The sequence below is a fragment of the Mastomys coucha genome, unplaced genomic scaffold (genome assembly GCF_008632895.1).
Source record: "Mastomys coucha isolate ucsf_1 unplaced genomic scaffold, UCSF_Mcou_1 pScaffold15, whole genome shotgun sequence".
In the NCBI taxonomy this organism is placed as follows: domain Eukaryota; kingdom Metazoa; phylum Chordata; class Mammalia; order Rodentia; family Muridae; genus Mastomys; species Mastomys coucha.
The window spans coordinates 71104174-71121659 of record NW_022196897.1 but is presented as its reverse complement, the minus strand read 5'-3'; the positions used below and the strand labels follow the sequence as shown (position 1 = coordinate 71121659).

Sequence of the window (17486 nt, the reverse complement as noted above, 5' to 3'; positions counted from 1 at the left end):
TGGTGGTGGTGGAGGTGGTGGTGTGTGAGGATTGTGACGATTGTTAGTGTATTGGCATCTGGGACAGTGAAGGACAAGAACTCAGCTAAACCGAGGCCTTCCTCCCTATTCCTCCTCTTTCTCTGCTTTCTTGTGTACTTGCCCATGACCCTGTTGACATCTTTCTCCTGCGTTTTCTTCCTTCATTTCTCTCCTCGCTTTCCACCTTGGTGATGCACTGGAAGATGAGTGGTTCTCCAGAGGTAAGTGCAGTCTTTTAGGGCACTTGTCTCCTAACGTGCATGGTTTGGCTCTTACCTTTCTTAATATCTCTTTGTCTAACCCTTCCCCATGGATGCATGCAGGAAAACTTAGTTGAGGAAAAGCCTAGGGATAAGTTTAAATCTTCTGGGTTGTGTTTTTGACATGCTGTTTCTGGACAGCAGTCCTTGTTATCAGAACTCAGTTAACAGCCGCAGGAGTGGTCATCCTTTTGTACAGTCTGCTGCCTGGTTTGGTCCTCCTTGTTTCTGCATCATCCTTGTTGGGACAGTTATGTGTGGGCTTTGCCTCTTTTGCCTCTTTTGATGCTGCATCTCTGACCTGAAGATTCTGACTGAAGGATGAAAAACTGTCGGGTCAAATCTTTCCTTTTTTAAAAAAATTCTTTACCCCATTCTCTCCACCCTTTCTCTATTTTCATAGGGAAAAAGCCTACAGAGGATCCAGCAAATGATACAGTGGATTTCCCTAAAAGAACTAGTCCTGCTCGAGGTGAGCTACTCTCTTTATTCTCCAATATGGTAACATGTTCTATGCACTGTGTTAACATTTCTCTCTGACCTAATGGATTTGAATGAAGTGACAGTGAAACTGATGGGGAAAGTCACAGTAGTTAGTCTAGAGCCAGAAACTAGGCTGAGTGCATGCCTGCAACCTTAGAACTTGAGTAGCTGAGGCAGGAGAATTGTTGCCAGTTCAAAGCTGTATTGAGATACAGAGGGAGAGCATGCCTCAAAAAAAACAAAAGAAAAGACAGAGACTTAGCTATCTGAATGGCCACTGCAGTTTTTTGGATCTTGAACCTTACTATTAGAAGAAATGTCTTTATCATAGTTTAGATGTTTAATGAATGTAAACTTGCTAGCTTTCTATAAATATAAAAGTCATTAATTAAATTAAATTATGTTAAATCTTGGGCTGTCTATCATTTAGTCATATTTGTGATGGAGAGAATTAGAAATAATTTGATTTAGATGTTGAATCGTTAAGCCTGGTTGCTTATGGTACAAACAAGTTTAAAGTTAGCTATGAAATACAACTCAAGGAGGAAGGAGAAGGGGATTAAATATGACTGAGTTGATGTCTGTTCTCTTTTTACCATGGACTAGTTGTTCTTTTATGTTTGTTTGTTTTTGAGACAGGGCCACACTGTGGCCCTGGTTATCCTGGAACTCTGTAGACCAGGCTAGCTTCAAACTCACAGAGACCCACCTGCCTCTGCCTCAAAAGTGCTGGGATTAAAAGTGTATGACACTGCTTTGGGCTAGAGTGGTTATTCTTAAAGCATGGAATCAGCTGGACATGGTAGTACATGCTTGTAGTCCTAGTACTCAGAGATTAAGGCAGGAGGATTATCAATTTGAGACTAGTCTACTTGATGTTGTAAGACCCTGTCTCAAAAGACAAAACAAAAACCTAAGAAGAAAGAGACATGAAATCAAGCCTCTGAGTTTGCTCATAGGGAAGTCGAGAGGCCTAATAATGGAGAAGCAGCACTACAGGCAGCCAGAGCTTGGTTTGTAGGCATTGATTGATTAGTGCTTTCTGTCTTGCCCTTTTTTGTGCAGGCTATGAACTCTTATTTCAGCCAGAAGTGGTGCGAATATACATTTCACTCCTTAAGGAGAGCAAGACACCTGCCATCTTAGAAGCCTCGGCTGGAGCTATCCAGAACTTGTGTGCTGGGCGCTGGACAGTGAGTATCTCTAAAAAAAATGGATTTGGAGATAGGGAGTATAGATAACTAGTTTGCTACCATTTGTAACCTTTTCAACCGCTTCCCATGTGCTTCCTAGTATGGCAGATACATCCGTTCTGCTCTTCGTCAAGAGAAGGCTCTCTCTGCCATAGCTGATCTCCTGACCAGTGAACATGAGCGAGTAGTGAAAGCTGCTTCTGGGGCACTGAGAAATCTGGCTGTGGATGCTCGGAACAAAGAGTTAATTGGTAAGGATTTGAACCAGTGCCTAGCACAGTGCCTGGATTCCAGCAAATGTTTAATCATTTGTTGACATCACTGAAAAGAAGGATCCTATAATCTTCCATAGTTTATGTTTCTGAGTGAGTAAGGTTCGTGGCTTAGTGGTTCTTAAAAAAGCAAGAAGTGATGATTCTTCCAACACATTATAACCACTATTATTTGTTGAATATCTGCTTTCTCTATCTCTAGGAGCTGTTAAAAACTTTCCTATTGTTTTTTCATTTGCCCAGAATTAAACTAGTTACTTAGTGGCAGAGCCCAAGTTACTGATTTTTTTTTTAATTGCATAAAGAATGCTATGCCTCATAGATTATCATAAGACAGTACTGAACATACTGTTTTCATTAGTGTGTCTGAAGAGACCAGACAGTATATTTAATATTCAGCATTGTATTGTCTCTGTGCACTTGAGAAAATAGATGAAGGGCAATGAGTTTATGGCTATCTCATGTTCTTTGCCCCTTAGAGATAAATCTTATGTAATTATGGAGTTGGTTTGCATGGCTAGAACTTACACTTGGCCTCATTACTACTATCAAGTATATTGTGAGGCTCCTCCTGACCTTTTGTTTTACTGCTATAGGCAAACATGCTATTCCTAACTTGGTAAAGAATCTGCCAGGAGGTCAACAGAACTCCTCCTGGAATTTCTCTGAAGACACTGTGGTCTCTATATTGAACACCATCAACGAAGTTATTGCTGAGAACTTGGAAGCTGCCAAAAAGCTTCGAGAGACCCAGGGTATTGAGAAGCTGGTGTTGATCAACAAATCAGGGTGAGCTTTTACTTAATGACAGCTATAAGAATTTGAGTATGAAAGATGATAGTTTTTAGAAAAGAATTTTCTTCTTCCATTCTGTGAGATTACATCCCCTTCCTGTGACATATGGAAAGGTCTTGATCTATTTTCATTGTTAATGTTGGTTTATAAATTGGCATGGATTGTTATATCAAACTATGTCAATGTTTCAGATAGGATTTGGTGAAATTTGACTTCATCCATTTTTACATTTTTATATCCTTGTGCTGTTACAGCAGTATAAAATAAATATAAAAATTTATGTTTGGGGTCACCATAATGTGAGGAACTACATGTAGCATTAGGAAGGTTGAGAACCACTTTGTTTGAGAGTATAGCTTCTAAGATTCCCTGGTCTGAAAACTAAACTTTGTATGGTGTTACTTTTCCTTTACAGGAATCGTTCAGAAAAAGAAGTCCGGGCAGCAGCTCTTGTCTTGCAGACGATCTGGGGCTATAAGGAGCTTCGGAAGCCACTGGAAAAAGAAGGATGGAAGAAATCAGACTTCCAGGTGCACTAACTCTTGACTGAAGCTTTGACTTTTCTTCTCTTTTGCTCCTTGGCTAGTGCCTCTGTTTTTGGTTTCTTCCATTTCACTGCCAAACGAACTCCGAGTCTTTCCAAGATAGTAAAGACACTACTTTTTAATACATTGGTGCTCACAGTTTATGTTTGCTCAAGTAGTTCTACTCTCTCAATGTTGAAAATACAGTAGATGCTGCTGGTAGTGAATAGTAATAATGTATGGCCATTGTGAGCTTGCTTTCTATTTACTCAGACCCATCCATGTGCTTCCCATCCTCTGATCCTTCTACCTCTGTCCCCCAAGTACTAGCATTAGAGATAATGTGCTACCGCCTAGACACGAGATTCTTTCTGAGGAGTTATCATTGTCAACAGGCACCTAGCATCTAAGCCCTTTAGGAAGAATGTGTGAGTGAGGGCTAGGGTAGGTGAGCATGGAGAAGGAAACCCATGCTCTTTAAGGGCTTCTGAAGTGGGAGATGCATGGCTAAGAGGAGGAGCCTGGAAGAAGTGGCTCTTCAGGTTTCTGTGACACTGGGTTTTACCTTTGTCTCCAGGTGAATCTAAACAATGCATCTAGAAGCCAGAGCAGCCATTCATATGATGATAGCACTCTCCCCCTCATTGACCGGAACCAAAAATCAGGTATTGTAACCAAGGGGTACAGCCATCTCTGTTTAGTGCTCCTGGCATTCTTTATTTCTTATTAACTAAGAAATAGGACATGTATTCTAAATAAGTTGGACACTGAGTAGGGGAGTAATGTTTTGCATCGGGATTATAATGTGTAAGAGAGTAGGTTTGAATTTAGAAATCTAACAAAGCAGTAAGGGGTGTGGTGGTGCACATTTGTAATCCTAGCTAGCACTCTGGTGGAGGTAGAGGAGGGAGGATCAGTAGTAGGTCAAGACCAGCCTGTCTCAAGGGAAAACAAAACCAAAATCAAGGTAGTAACCAGAGTGTGACTCCTCTAATTTGCCCGTGAACTTAAAGTTACTGGAGAATGAATCGGTTTTCTGTTTAATCTCTTCCTCTCTTAAATTTCTGTTCTACTGATTAATGGGCTTGGTTAATTATTAGTGCTTTTCTACTTGAAAAAAATAAAAACTATTGACAACCAGAAAGTCCATTATTTCTAGTCCCTAGAAAAGCCACCACTGTTATAGCTGTGTGTGTATGATTGTGTTTTTGTGTTTGTGTGGTACTGGGGCTTGAGTCCAGGGCTTTCTAGGCAGGTTTTCTATGTCCCTGAGGTAGAGCTTTTTAAATCGCTTTATCATAGATGAGTTATATACTTAATATTTTATATATTTTTTTCTCTTTCACTAAAAGTATGTACTCTAACCTTTCTTATCTTAAGGCTTTTGGCTTTTGATTCCATCCATAGCTTTTGGAGCATGGTGTGATGGCCCCAAGATTCTCACACATATGTGGCAGTGGCATAAAAGCAGCACTTGCTGCTGGTGACCCAACATAGATGAGGGTAGTGATGCTGATCTGAACAAGTTGTTTTTCCTCCCATGTACTCTATAGTTACAAAGCCACCTCCACTTAGGAGCATCCTGAATGGAGCTATAAACGCTAATATGTTATTATTTCTACCCCTAAGTACACATCATTTAGATGTGTAGTGCTGGGGATGAAATGTGAAGCTCTTGTGCTGTGTAGGGAGCCACTGTGGCTGTCTTGAGGCAGACTACAGGTATTACTAATTAAACTAGCCGTTTTTTGATAGAGTACTATTTTACTTTATGAAGCAGCTGACACACAAGTGATTATTTCAACATGGTTATTTGGCAAGCATTTCCTCAAAAATAAACACAGAAACTTTTGTCACTTTGAAAAAACTGATTATTTTCTACCTGAGTAAAGAATATAATTTTGGATGAGTGTGGTGATTCATCCTAGCACTTGGAAGGCTAAGGCAGGAAGATTGCCCTTTATTTAAAGCCAGCATGGGCTACATAAGGAGTTCTAGGCCAGCCTGAGCTGTAGAATAAGACTCTGCCCCCTGAAAAAAGCTTCAACAAATCCTAAAATCCCAAAGAAGAAAAGTATAACCGGGAAAATCATACCCATGTTACTGAGCTTAGTAACTTCCTAGTTCTTAAAAGGCTTTTTCTAGGGCCATCAAGGTGGCTCCGCAAGTAAATTCACTTGCTACTAAGCCTGACAACCTGAGTTCCATTGATGGGAGAGAACTGACCCCTGAAAGTTGTCCTCAGACCACTGCATCCATGTCATGCTATGGATGGACACAGACACAGACACAGACACATGGTTGGTCTCTCTCTCTCTCTCTTTCTCTCTCCCTCCCTCCCTCCCTCTTTCTTCTTCTCTCTCTCTTTCTCCCACATTTCATTCATGCCCGTGCACACATAGTGTAGTAAAATAATTTTTAAGGCTTTTATGATTATATAAGTACTGATATAATTGTATTTTTAAAATACATATGCATAATAAAATATGTTAATTTTTTACAACATTTTCATAGTTCTATAAACTGTTATCTCACAAGGAGACAGTGCCATAACATTTCAAAAATCTGTACGAGTAAATGTCATTTAAGGGCAAGACAGACTAACCTGTCTATTTTTTGTGGGTTTCTTGATACAAAGTCTTACCATGATTGCCTGGAGTGGGAACTTGCTGTGACTCCCTGCCTCTGCCTTCTGAGTGCTAAAATTATGAGACTGTGCTCTACTTCTGTGTCACCTATTAACCCAGAGTTAAAAGTGATATATAAAAGTGTTCAACAGTGCTCCCCACCAAAGTTTATTATTGTATATGATGTGTGTCATGGGCACACATGCTGTGGCCTTCAAGGGCAGGTTGTTCTTGTACTTAACCTGGCTTCTGGGATCAGACTCAGGCTGCCAGGCTTGCACAGCAAGGGCTTGAGCCCATTAGCCACTGTACCAGCCCACACACAATGCTTTTTAAATTGAAGGCGTTTATGATCATGCAAAAAAATTAATTTTGATGTGGAATAGATGTCTGAATATAGTAATATCTGCTCATTCCACACCAGTGAAAGTCATTTGCATCCTCATTTCATATGTGTGTGATTGAGGACTGAGGCAAATGCTTTATCTATTATTGGACTATAGCTTTAGCCTAGACCCTTATAATTTTTAAGACTTAATTTAAAGGGGCTTTGAGATGTAATGACCCATATTGTTAAATTTTCCCCCCTATTTATTCTTTATTTTGTCTGAGTGTGAAGGTACATATGTGGAGGTCAGAGAAAAACTTGAAGGGGGCTCAGTTTCTTCCACAGGTTGTTTCCAGGGATGAGACTCAGGCCATCAGGCTTGACAAGTGCCTCTGAAATGTTTCTCGTGTTTAGGTGTCTAGGAAAGGGATCAGAGTTCTGCGAGGGCTTTCCTAGAACTGTAGGTTGTAATTAGTCTTGGCACATAGTATGTGCTAAATAAAACTTTATTGAATAAATGCAAGGAAAGATGGCACACACAACAGAAATGTCTACTTTATATAGTTTTTGGTGTATTGGATTTTGACTTGGATAACTTTCTAATTCCATATAGATAAGAAACCTGACCGGGAAGAAATTCCAATGAGCAGTATGGGGTCAAACACAAAATCATTAGGTAGGTGATGAATTTCTGTCTAATGTTGCAGAATAGTGTTTAATTGGGGTAAGTAGGCATTCTCTCCTCCTCCCCTTGTCTCTAGACAGGGTCTCAGGTCACATAGGCAGGTCTTGAACTCACTACAGTTGAGTCTGATCTTGAGCTCCTGCTCCTCCTGCCTCTACTTCCCAAGTGCTGATTTTATAGATATGCTCCACCATACCTGGCTTTTTTTGTTTTTTTCCCTGTAGCTTTTACCCCCTAAACAACCTTACCATTTGCCCTCTTGGAAGTACAGTGATTGATCATGTCCATTTGAAAGGATATCTGAAGGTATAATAAAATTTGATCAGTGTACTCTTTTCTACATTTTCACATGTAGCTGTGAATGGGACAACCTTGAACTTAAAAAACAAATTTATTTTAAGAATGAAAAATTTTTTTTAAACTTTTTATTTTTTGAGATAGATCTTTCTGTGTATTCCTGGCTGCCTTGAAACTTGCTTTGTAGATCAGACTGGCCTTAAACTCACAGGGATATACCCACTTCTACCTCTTCTGTCTTGGGACACTATCATGCCTAGCCAGTTTATTTTATTTTGTATGTATGAGTGTTGTTGTTGTTTTGTTTGGTTTGGTTTTTTTTTTTTTTGCCTGCGTGTATGTTTGTTTACAAGGTGGCTCATGCTCTCAAATGTCAGAATCCATAGAACGAGTTAGGGATAGTTGTGAACCACCAAGTGATGGGAGTCGAACCCAGGCCCTCTGCAAGAGCAACAAGTATGCTTAGCTGATGAGCTATCATCACTCCAGCCCCTGACCTTTAATTCTTGATAGATCTCTTCTTCCCACATACGTTCTCAGAAAGTCTCATGTGGTGTATAACTAGCCCCATCTCTCTCTGTTCTTTCTCCCTACTCTCTACTAGTATTTTTTTTTTTAAGCAGGGTTTCATTGCCCGGGTTAGCTGAGGATGACCTTGAATTCTTGTGCCTCCTTCCTACTTGCTATTTTGTCTCATCATTCTACTTGGGTATATGAAATCTTCTACTGGAGTGTCCTTCCCCTTTGCTCTTCTAAATTCTTTTCATTCCCAAAGGCTAAACTCAGGAGGTTGTGTTTTGCTTTATCAGTTCCTTCCAATTGTAGCATATTTTTCTGTCTTCTCTTAATTTGAGGGCTGTATCTCTTTAGTAGGCCAGGTCTCTTTAGTATCACTCACCAGGTCTCTTTAGATAACACTGCTGTTACTTGTTATTGCTTTGTTGTTTTTGCAGTGGTGGGAATTGAATCTAGGCTAACCACTCTACCACTGAAGTACATCCCCAGTACTGGGTATTTCTCATACATCATCTTTCCCATTATATTCAAGTTGTGTGTAAGTTTTAAAAAGCATCAGTGTTTAATGTCTTGTTGGTGCATCTGAAACACTTCATTTCTCAACAGTGCCTAATTCACATGTATTGTACACTAGAAGAAATATCTTATTTCTGTGTACTTTTTTCTCTAGATAACAACTATTCCACACTGAATGAGAGAGGAGACCACAACAGAACACTGGACCGATCTGGGGATCTGGGTGATATGGAGCCATTGAAGGGAGCACCCTTGATGGTAAATCCTTGTTATATGCTGCTGTGTGTATGAGGCTAATAGTATTTTGAAACTGTATGGTATATAAAATGTGGGGGGAGAAAAGAGAAAGATAAATCTTTTTTGGTAGGTGTTTTCAGGAAAAGTAGAGGCTTTGATGCATCTTGACTGTTCTTGAGATGTTTTTCATTGTCTTGGATGGTTTTTGCAAGTGTTGCTGATGTCACTGACACTGACTAATCTGCTCTGTAGTACATCACCCTGCTCTTGCACTTACCTGTTTAGGATGTTTACCCTGTACTCTGAACATTGTTTGTTTACTTTACAAATGTTGGGATTTTCCTTCGATCTGGCACACACTTAGAGATTCTTACCTTGGCCTCTTACTAACAAATTGCATGTGTTCACAGCAGGACGAGGGGCAGGAATCTTTGGAGGAAGAGTTGGATGTGTTGGTTTTGGATGATGAGGGGAACCAAGTGTCTTACTCCCCTGTGGTATGTCCTCCAGTCACCCCTAAGATGGTCCTGAGGAAGGAGGTTCCTCTTTGCCAATCATGCTGATCTGATCGGGCCTGAGATACTTGTCTGAGCCACACGGTACCCCAGGGTTCTCCTGTGATCGTGCCCTCTTCCAGGCTGGGTGCAGCGGATGATCTGGCTCTCTGTTGCGTGCTGCTTTCCTGCCTGCAGATTTGCTCAGCTGTGTTTGATTCCCTGGTCCTCCATTCTCAGCCTTATTAACAGCCTCCTTCTTTTTTCTCTACAGCAGAAGATTTAGCACCACTCTACCTGCTCCATATGGGCTTATAATATATTACTTTTATTTTTTGGTGGTGAAATGGACTGATGATTTTTTTCCTTTCTTCGCTGGACTATTGTGCCAACTACCAGGCTGACTCCTACCCTTGTAGCCCAACGTGGCTGCCTTCATCCGTGAATTACCAACATCTTCCACTGAAGTTTAATTGTCTATCATCCCAGACCCTACTTCCGGTTTCCCCCCCAAGAATCCTGACTCAGTTACTTGCATATCTTGAGAAACTGCTGCAGATTAGCCCTTTTTGCCAGCCTTCCCTGGAACTCTTGGCCTTGCATAGAGGGAGGGAAAGTGGAATTCTCTACTGGAAGTAATGGGAAGAACTGAAAATTACACGCTGTCTGTTCAGCATTCTGACAAACTGATGACTTTTAATCAAGACTATTTTTTCTGGTGTGGGGGGAACTTTTTATTTTGTTTTGGATGGGGAAGTCTGAGTTCTTCCCTTATCCAGTGGCTATTTTTGAAGCCAAGAAGGCTGGAAACATTGGCACATTCCACCTGGCAAAGGCCCTCAAGTAAGTGAAGTACTCCCCAACCTCGGAGTGAGAACTCTTGTTCCTCCTGTCCGAGGCAGGGACCACAAAGGACCTACAGACTCCATCTCTTCTGTCAGCTTCAGGACAACCTTGGGGTGCTGTCCTTAACCCTCCTCTCCTACCCTGTGGTAAACCTGCTAACTTGACCTGGCCGTTTGCAAGATGCTTTGTAAAAAGGAGAATGCCGTGGAACCCTTGCTTGAGAAGAAACAGAAAGATTGTCTGTTGAAGATGAACCTCTAGGAGGAACTAGAAGGAATGTACATGAAGTGGTTAGTCTGAAACTGGCAGGAAGCTTCAAAGCTGGCTTTCCCCAGCCTCCTCCACCCCATCTCTCTTCCTCCTTTATAAGCTTGTCCTCCCTCTCCTCCCCTTCCCTGGATTTGTTGGCCAACTTACAAGATTTGTACATAACTCCTCCCCCTTTGCCCTTCTAAGGTAGGAGTTGCCCTGGCTTTGCCTCTTCTTTGTGCCTTTGGCCTGGGGTGCATCTCCTCCCTCTCTTCCAGGTGCCTTTCTTTGCCTCTGCAGTCTCATTTCTCATGATTTTGCAAGTTAGATTTTGTTATTTTCTTACCCTCTGGTGGCCCCCAGTAGCTGAAGGAAAGAAGAGGAGTGGTAACCTAGGGAACTTCAAGTCCCCACTGGGCGTTGTTGTGGCCTCTGATGTAGGCACAAAAGGCTTCTGCTCTACAATGTACAGTTGGGATTGATGCAAATCCATCCTGATGAGTCTCAAAGTGAGGCTGTTCCCATCCTTTCTGAAAGGCTACAGGGAATCAGGCCTAGCCTCCACTGCACCCTTTATTCTTGTAGTGAATGTTACAGCTTGGCTAGAGGAGCAGCTACTCTGTGGGTTCAATTTTTTTAAAAAACTTTTTTCCTTATTTGCTTTCTTTCCTTAATCTAAAAGCTCTATTCAATGCAACTGGAATTCTTTATCCCTCTTCTCCTGTTCCTTAATATATTTGAGGCTATGGGGTAGGAGAAAAGTGCACAGCCCACCACCCCCTTTCTTACGTATTACAGTCCCCCCCAATGCTTCCTCCCCATTTCTTCTAGTCCATTTACCTTTTCTGGCAGAAAGGAGCTTTGTGCTCTGTGACCCTCAGAGCACATTGCACAGGGGAGCCTCCCCGCCCACATCTGTCTGCTCTGGTTTTGGGTTCTCTTGTCCTCCTCTGCTCTTCCTGGTGCTCTCTCTTCTCGGTGGGGTGTGGGTAATAGAATAGCCATGGGCTCTGGGGACCTTTAACTGTTTGTTTGTTTGTTTGTTTGTTTGTTTTGTTTTTCCTCTTTCATTTATAAAAACACTAAACATTCAATTTCAGCAAACCAAAAATCCTACCCTCCCACCGAATACTACTAAGGGGCATATCTTCTGCTCTGTATCTTTTCTCTCTTTCTTTCTCTTGTTAATGCTTTTAAAAACAAATGAGTTTTTTATATAAATAAAAGTTTTTAAAGTGTGTGTGTGGGAGGTCTGTGTCGTTTCTTCTCTTCCAGCTGCACTTCTTCCCTTCTTTCCTTCTTACTTTGGTACCAGTGTTGTTTTTCTTTGCAGAGCAGCCAGAAAGAGGTTGTCTCAGGATGGGCTTACTTCAGTTTCAGTCCCAACTCTTATGAAGGAGCGTTCTTTGGAACACCCTCCCACCCCAGAGTCTTAAGGATATTTAATGAATGGCTGAAGTGGAGCATGAGAACTTATTGCTATTAGAGTTAGAAAGTGAAGTTTGTACACTGGCTTCTTCATTCTCTGGGCTTCTCACACATCATTTGACAAAATCAACATTGAACAAAGCCCTCCAGTGCATGGCTCTTTTAAACACGACACATCAAATCTAGAAGATGAGAAGCTAGCAGTCCCAACAGCTACGTTGGTAAATGTGGAAGATTTCAAAGTCCTCTGCACGTGAGCACTAATCCCAGGTCACGGCAGTGCTCCTCAGGCCCTATGGAGTCAGTTGGGTTGTCTGATAGGACATCCCGCCAAATTGTATATGGTTAACAGGAACCAGATCACTGGAGGTTATCTTTACTGCAGATACCAAATATTCAGACTCATGGGAAAATACTTCTCCAGGGCCCTTATGTCCTATCATTTAATGTAAAAATTTCCAGAGAATTTGTGTGAAATGCTTATTATATAGTGATATCTTCGGTCACTATACTATAAAATTATTTGGCTGTTCCCAGTGATAACCCAGGATCATTGCATTATACAAGATGTAAGTAAGAACTTTTGGGGGCTAGTTAGAACCGGGCAACTCCAACAGTGTATCTCTGTAGATTAAAGCTTGATTTGCACTTACACCTCTAGTCTTAGACCCGAAAAATAAAATACAAAGCCAAAAACTTCAGCATTTGCTCTGCTGCAAAGGTTTTATTTTTATGTAGAGAAACCTGGCCATTGGTCAACAACCTTTCCTAACTGGTACTGACTTAGATAGATCAAAACCCTGCTCAGGCTGGTCTTAAGCTCATGATCCTCCTGCCTTTCTCCTTAGTGTTGGGACTATTGGTGCCAGTTACCATGTTCAGCTACAGACATAGTTTTCAAAGGTCTAGATCATGCCAGTCCTAGTGGTATTCACTGCTAACCCCAGCACTCAGGTGACAGACACCTGCCTGGGCTACATAGCAAGACTTTGTCTCAGTCAATGAATCAGTTATTCATGCTCATACCTAAAATGAAATGTTGAACTGACCTATAAACGCCAAATATGGTTTGTGTGGTTTAAAGACAAGGCTCGCTGTGTAGCTAGCCCGGCCAATTTGATCTTGAACTTGTGGCAGTCCTTCCCAGGTGCTGAGATTATAGGTTTGTGCCATGGGAAGTTTCTTGGCCAACTCGATAGTGCTTAAGAGCAGCCCTCTTGATACTTCTCACTCATACTAACATTAAGAAACTTTTGGAATTTGTTCCCTCCTAATGGCTCTTCTCAGGTTTTGTTTTGATTGTTTTCCTGGTTTTTGTTAGTTTTTCTTTTCCATTTTGTTTTATATCTATGGGTGTTTTGTCTGAATGAGTGTCTTGCATCACACACGTTGTACACATGTACAATGTCCAAAGAGACCAGAAGAGAGTGTTGCATCCTCTGGAACTGGAGTTACAGTAAGTGGTTGTGAGCTGCTATCTGGGTGCCCAGAGTAGAACCCAGGTCCTCTGGAAAATCAGCCAGAGCTCTTAACTGCTAAGCCATCTCTCCAACCCCTTTCTTGATATTTTTTAAAAAGTTTTTTTTCTGTGTGTGTGTGTGTGTGTTTCAGTGTGTGCCAGTTGTGTGGTTCTTGAGAGTTGAGTCAGAATTATGGGCTGCTTAGGTGTGGGTATTCAGACAGAATTTGGGTCCTGTAAACTGAAAGTAAGTGCTCTTAACTGTTAGACTAGCTCTTCATCCCCCTTAGTACTTTTTAAGCATTATAGAATTTGTAGATCTACTTTTATGGAATTGAGTAAATAGATAAGAATTACCTGTACTGTTGGTTGAAATTGAAGATTCCAAAACTGGGTGTAGTGAAACATGCCTGTAATCCTATCATTTGGAAAGCTGAAGCAGGAGGATTGCTACAAGTTTGATGCCATCCTGAGCTTACATTGCTAGATTCTTATCTCAGAAAATAAAAAGACCAATCTTTCCCATAGCCCCTTCTTGGGATGGGTCTGTATCTCTGAGGCAGATCAACTACCTATGGTACAAGATCATAGTACTATATCAATACCACAATAAATTCCTGCATTTCACTTTGGAAATTGATTCATAAGTTGGTCTCAGGAATCTGAATCTTATAAAGTGACATAATTTATGTGGTTGATGTAGGTGGCTATCTAACACTGATCTAGGACACTTGCTTGTTTTCCATGTGGAACCCAGAATGACTGGCTAACTCTTGGTAATAGTAGTGAGTATGGGTAATAAGATAATTCATAAAAGAACAGCTGAGGCTGGGCATGTGGCATCTAAGTTCTAGTATTTATCTTGCTAATCATCTAGACAATTCCCAGACTGACCCTGAATGTGGTGCCTTTTAAGGCACAAAGAATGCCCTTGATTATGAATTACTAAACTACTGGCTACAGAGGCTACTTCAACTAGGGAGCAAGTGGTCCCATTGTCCAAAGCCAAAGATGTCAGGTGTGGAAATGAATCATTCCAGAGAGAGGGCCTAGCTTGAGAAAACAAACATGGAAGAAATAAGATGCTGCCTAAAGCAGACTTCTTTTTCATAGAATAGACATTTTGAGTTTTCTGCTACCTGTCCCTTTTTTGTTGTTGTTGTTTGTTTGTTTGTTTGTTTTGAGACAGGGCTTCTCTGCGTAGCCCTGGCTGTCCTGGAACTCACTCTGTAGACCAGGCTGGCCTCAAACTCAGAAATCCGCCTGCCTCTGCCTCCCAAGTGCTGGGATTAAAGGCGTGCGCCACCACCACCCGGCTACCTGTCCCTTAAAACATCAGTTCTTTAGCTGTTGCGGCCAGGATTACTGGCAGACATGGAAAGGAAAGCTAGAGAAGTGAGGTAGTTTGTTGCCATTAAGGGTCTGTCTGCATCATTGTGACAATTTTTTGAGCTTTTGTTTTGTGTAGTGTTCAGTGACCAGGTCAAAAGCCATGAGTGAACTGCATTGAGAGTTTTGCCCATGCTCCTTTGACTTGAGGAATTTCAAACATTTTTGTAAGCATGTGATAACTAGTCTTTCTAGTACCTGCATGTATTCTTGTCTTGCTGCCATTCCCTGATTATCATCTTTAGTCCATCTGATGGACAAACAGTCCAATGCTGTAATGTGCCCCAGGAAAGGGAATACGGGTGGAGCATGTGTTCATGTTCCAGTCACCTTCTGTATGCTTCTTGTCTGCATCTTTTTGTTTTGTTTTCTTTTGTTTTGTCATTTTCAAGCAAAATTTGTTTTGTTGATGCTCTTCACATCTCTTTCCCATCCCTTTGGCTGTCCTTGTTTTCTTCTTGTTTTAGGATTGATGTGGGGCCTTTTTTACTATTCAGGCTCTGCTTTGGAAAGATGGTGTGGATTAGATTCCTTGAAAATGCTTTCTATAGCAGGAAGTAGAATGCTAGGGAATATATAATAATTAAGAAATACTCTTCACTCCTGTCTTGTTGGGATTGAATTGAGGGCTTTGCACATGGTAGGCAAACACACTGAGCCATATCCAGCTGTATATAAAAAAAAAGATAACTTTAAACACTGCTGAAGAGGCATGAAATAAAGCTGATAAAACAAAGCCAAGCCTGGGATCCTTGCAAGTATCTGATAAAACTAGCCTTACTCAGAGTGATTGCCAAACACAGCATACCTTAGGCTTCTAAGGAATGTGGGAAGGAAGGAGTCCACAGAATGCTTAGCATAGAGATGAATAAACACTCGTGACCAGATGGCTTGTTATGCAAACTTTGTGATCCAAATTCAATGCCTGGAACCCACAACCAATCTCATAAAGTGCATACATACCTATTAAGTAGCAATAAATACCCCATTGGGGGAGACAACAAAGAACTTGTACTGATCTTGATAATTTGCAGTCCAAATTTTGACTACCTGTGTGACCCACAAACCAGCAGATAGGAACTTTGAAGTGGTACTTAATTGGTCATACCTCCAGAAGATTTCCAGAAGCCAGTGCTTTCCTCCCATTCAGAAACAACTCCCATTAAGCTTGAGTCAGGTCCTTAAGCTAGGCATAGTAAAAGAGCAGTGGAAATGGTGATAGAAGATGCATACACCAGTCCTTAACTATTTCAGATGTTGGCATGAGCATGGACTAAAGAAGACACGGATTAGGGTCAGTGAGCTCCAGTGGTCAGAAGGCCTACTAAACAAAGCCCTGGTAGATGATGAGAACTGTACAGCATGTAATTAGTGAATAAGGATGCCGGGCAATAGCATGTAAGTTGAAAGGGTGATTAGAGTAGAATTCTGTATGGGAGAAAAGTAAAGATGCTGATTAAAACTTTTGTGAAACACGTCCATATTAGCTGTAACTGTTGAAGAGCAGAAATAGGGCATGTGACTCTAAAGAAAAGGCAAAAGCAGAAGGCAGCTGAAGTTGATAATTCACCTGATAGAATGAGCTAGGCCTGAAGACTGCAGCAATAGAGGAGGAGCATATGTTATCCCAGTGCTAGAGTTAGCATGCAACAAGTGAACAGAGCATGAGTGGGAAGCAAGTGTAGAAACCAAAGAAGTCTGACAGCTTCCAAAAGGACAAAGTAACTTGAGTAAAGCTTCAGTAGCTACCATGTGAGTTGGTCACGTAAGCTTAAACACAAGGGTAGGATCCGATACTTTTAAGTCTTGCTGCCTCATTTTATAAATTGTTTTGTTTTTGTTTTTTAAAAAACTTGTATATATGCATGTGTTCATGTGTGTGCGTACGTGAAGATCAGAGGCCAACTTCTATTAGCATCTATTGATATCTATTTTGGGGGAAAGTCTCTCTGGTGCCTCTCGTAATGGAGCCTAATATGTACATGTGGTGAAAATAAAATGAGATTATGAATGGAATTGCACTTAAGCTGTAATTGGCACATACCAAGTATGTTGTTGCTATCATTATTATTATTATTATTATTATTATTATTATTATTATTATTATCATTATTATTATTGTTATTACTATTTTGAGATAACCTCTCTTTAGCCCAGTCTGGCCTTGAGCTCACAGTATCTTCCTACCTTAGCTTCTTTAGTGCTATGATTTCGGGCATGGTCCACCACACCTGGCATATTACTTTACTATTCTACCTATCATTAGATTCTCTCTACAATTATATGTATCTGTACATGCATATGTATTTGTTTATATTAATTAGATGATTACTTTGCTAAATAAGTTATGTCTAACTACTTAAAGGATTATTTCAAGGGCCACCCAAAATGACAATAAGTGTACGTGTTCAATTCCCAGATTAGGATAAGGTGGCATTAGATACTTGGTGGGTAGTTACACTTCTCTCATCTAGGTTCTATTCTGAATATCTATTAGAAATGATCTGTGCAGAAATTCAAGTTAGGGTTTACAGATCACTTTATGGCAAGGCCAGGTGGAAGCATCTATCAAGTCTAGTACTTTTTTAATGATAGGCTTTTTGAACATGATGGAGAAAGACTTTTTTTTTTTTTTTTTTTTTACCAAGGTTTTTTGGATGTCTGAATCCTTGGGAGGAAAGGAAATGATCTATATGCAGAGCCTATGAGAGCTATGAAAAGACTTAGTTAGATGAAGTTGCATAAAAGCTACATATATTTGTTAAGTACATTGCTATATGCTAGGACTTATTCTGGTTATAAAGGTTATCATGAGCACAGGCCCTTGTCTTTAAGAAAGCCAGAGAAGCTACACAGAGAAACCCTGT

General features: G+C 40.8%; 1 protein-coding gene across 13 annotated transcripts in view; it reads left to right on the top strand.

Annotated features, from left to right (window-relative positions):
- Positions 1-11583, top strand: part of Ctnnd1 (catenin delta 1) — a 58425-nt gene extending 46842 nt beyond the window's left edge. For 5 of the 13 annotated variants that reach the window (XM_031370825.1, XM_031370826.1, XM_031370833.1 and 2 more), the window contains 10 exons: positions 225-242; positions 685-753; positions 1830-1957; positions 2058-2208; positions 2826-3018; positions 3440-3554; positions 4126-4213; positions 7117-7179; positions 8672-8775; positions 9523-11583. In XM_031370825.1, coding sequence (XP_031226685.1) covers positions 225-242; positions 685-753; positions 1830-1957; positions 2058-2208; positions 2826-3018; positions 3440-3554; positions 4126-4213; positions 7117-7179; positions 8672-8775; positions 9523-9534 — 941 coding nt within the window. In that variant the 3' untranslated portion in view covers positions 9535-11583. The other 8 variants (XM_031370834.1, XM_031370830.1, XM_031370828.1 and 5 more) reach the window with 5 other exon arrangements.
- Positions 11584-17486: the final 5903 nt, after the last annotated feature.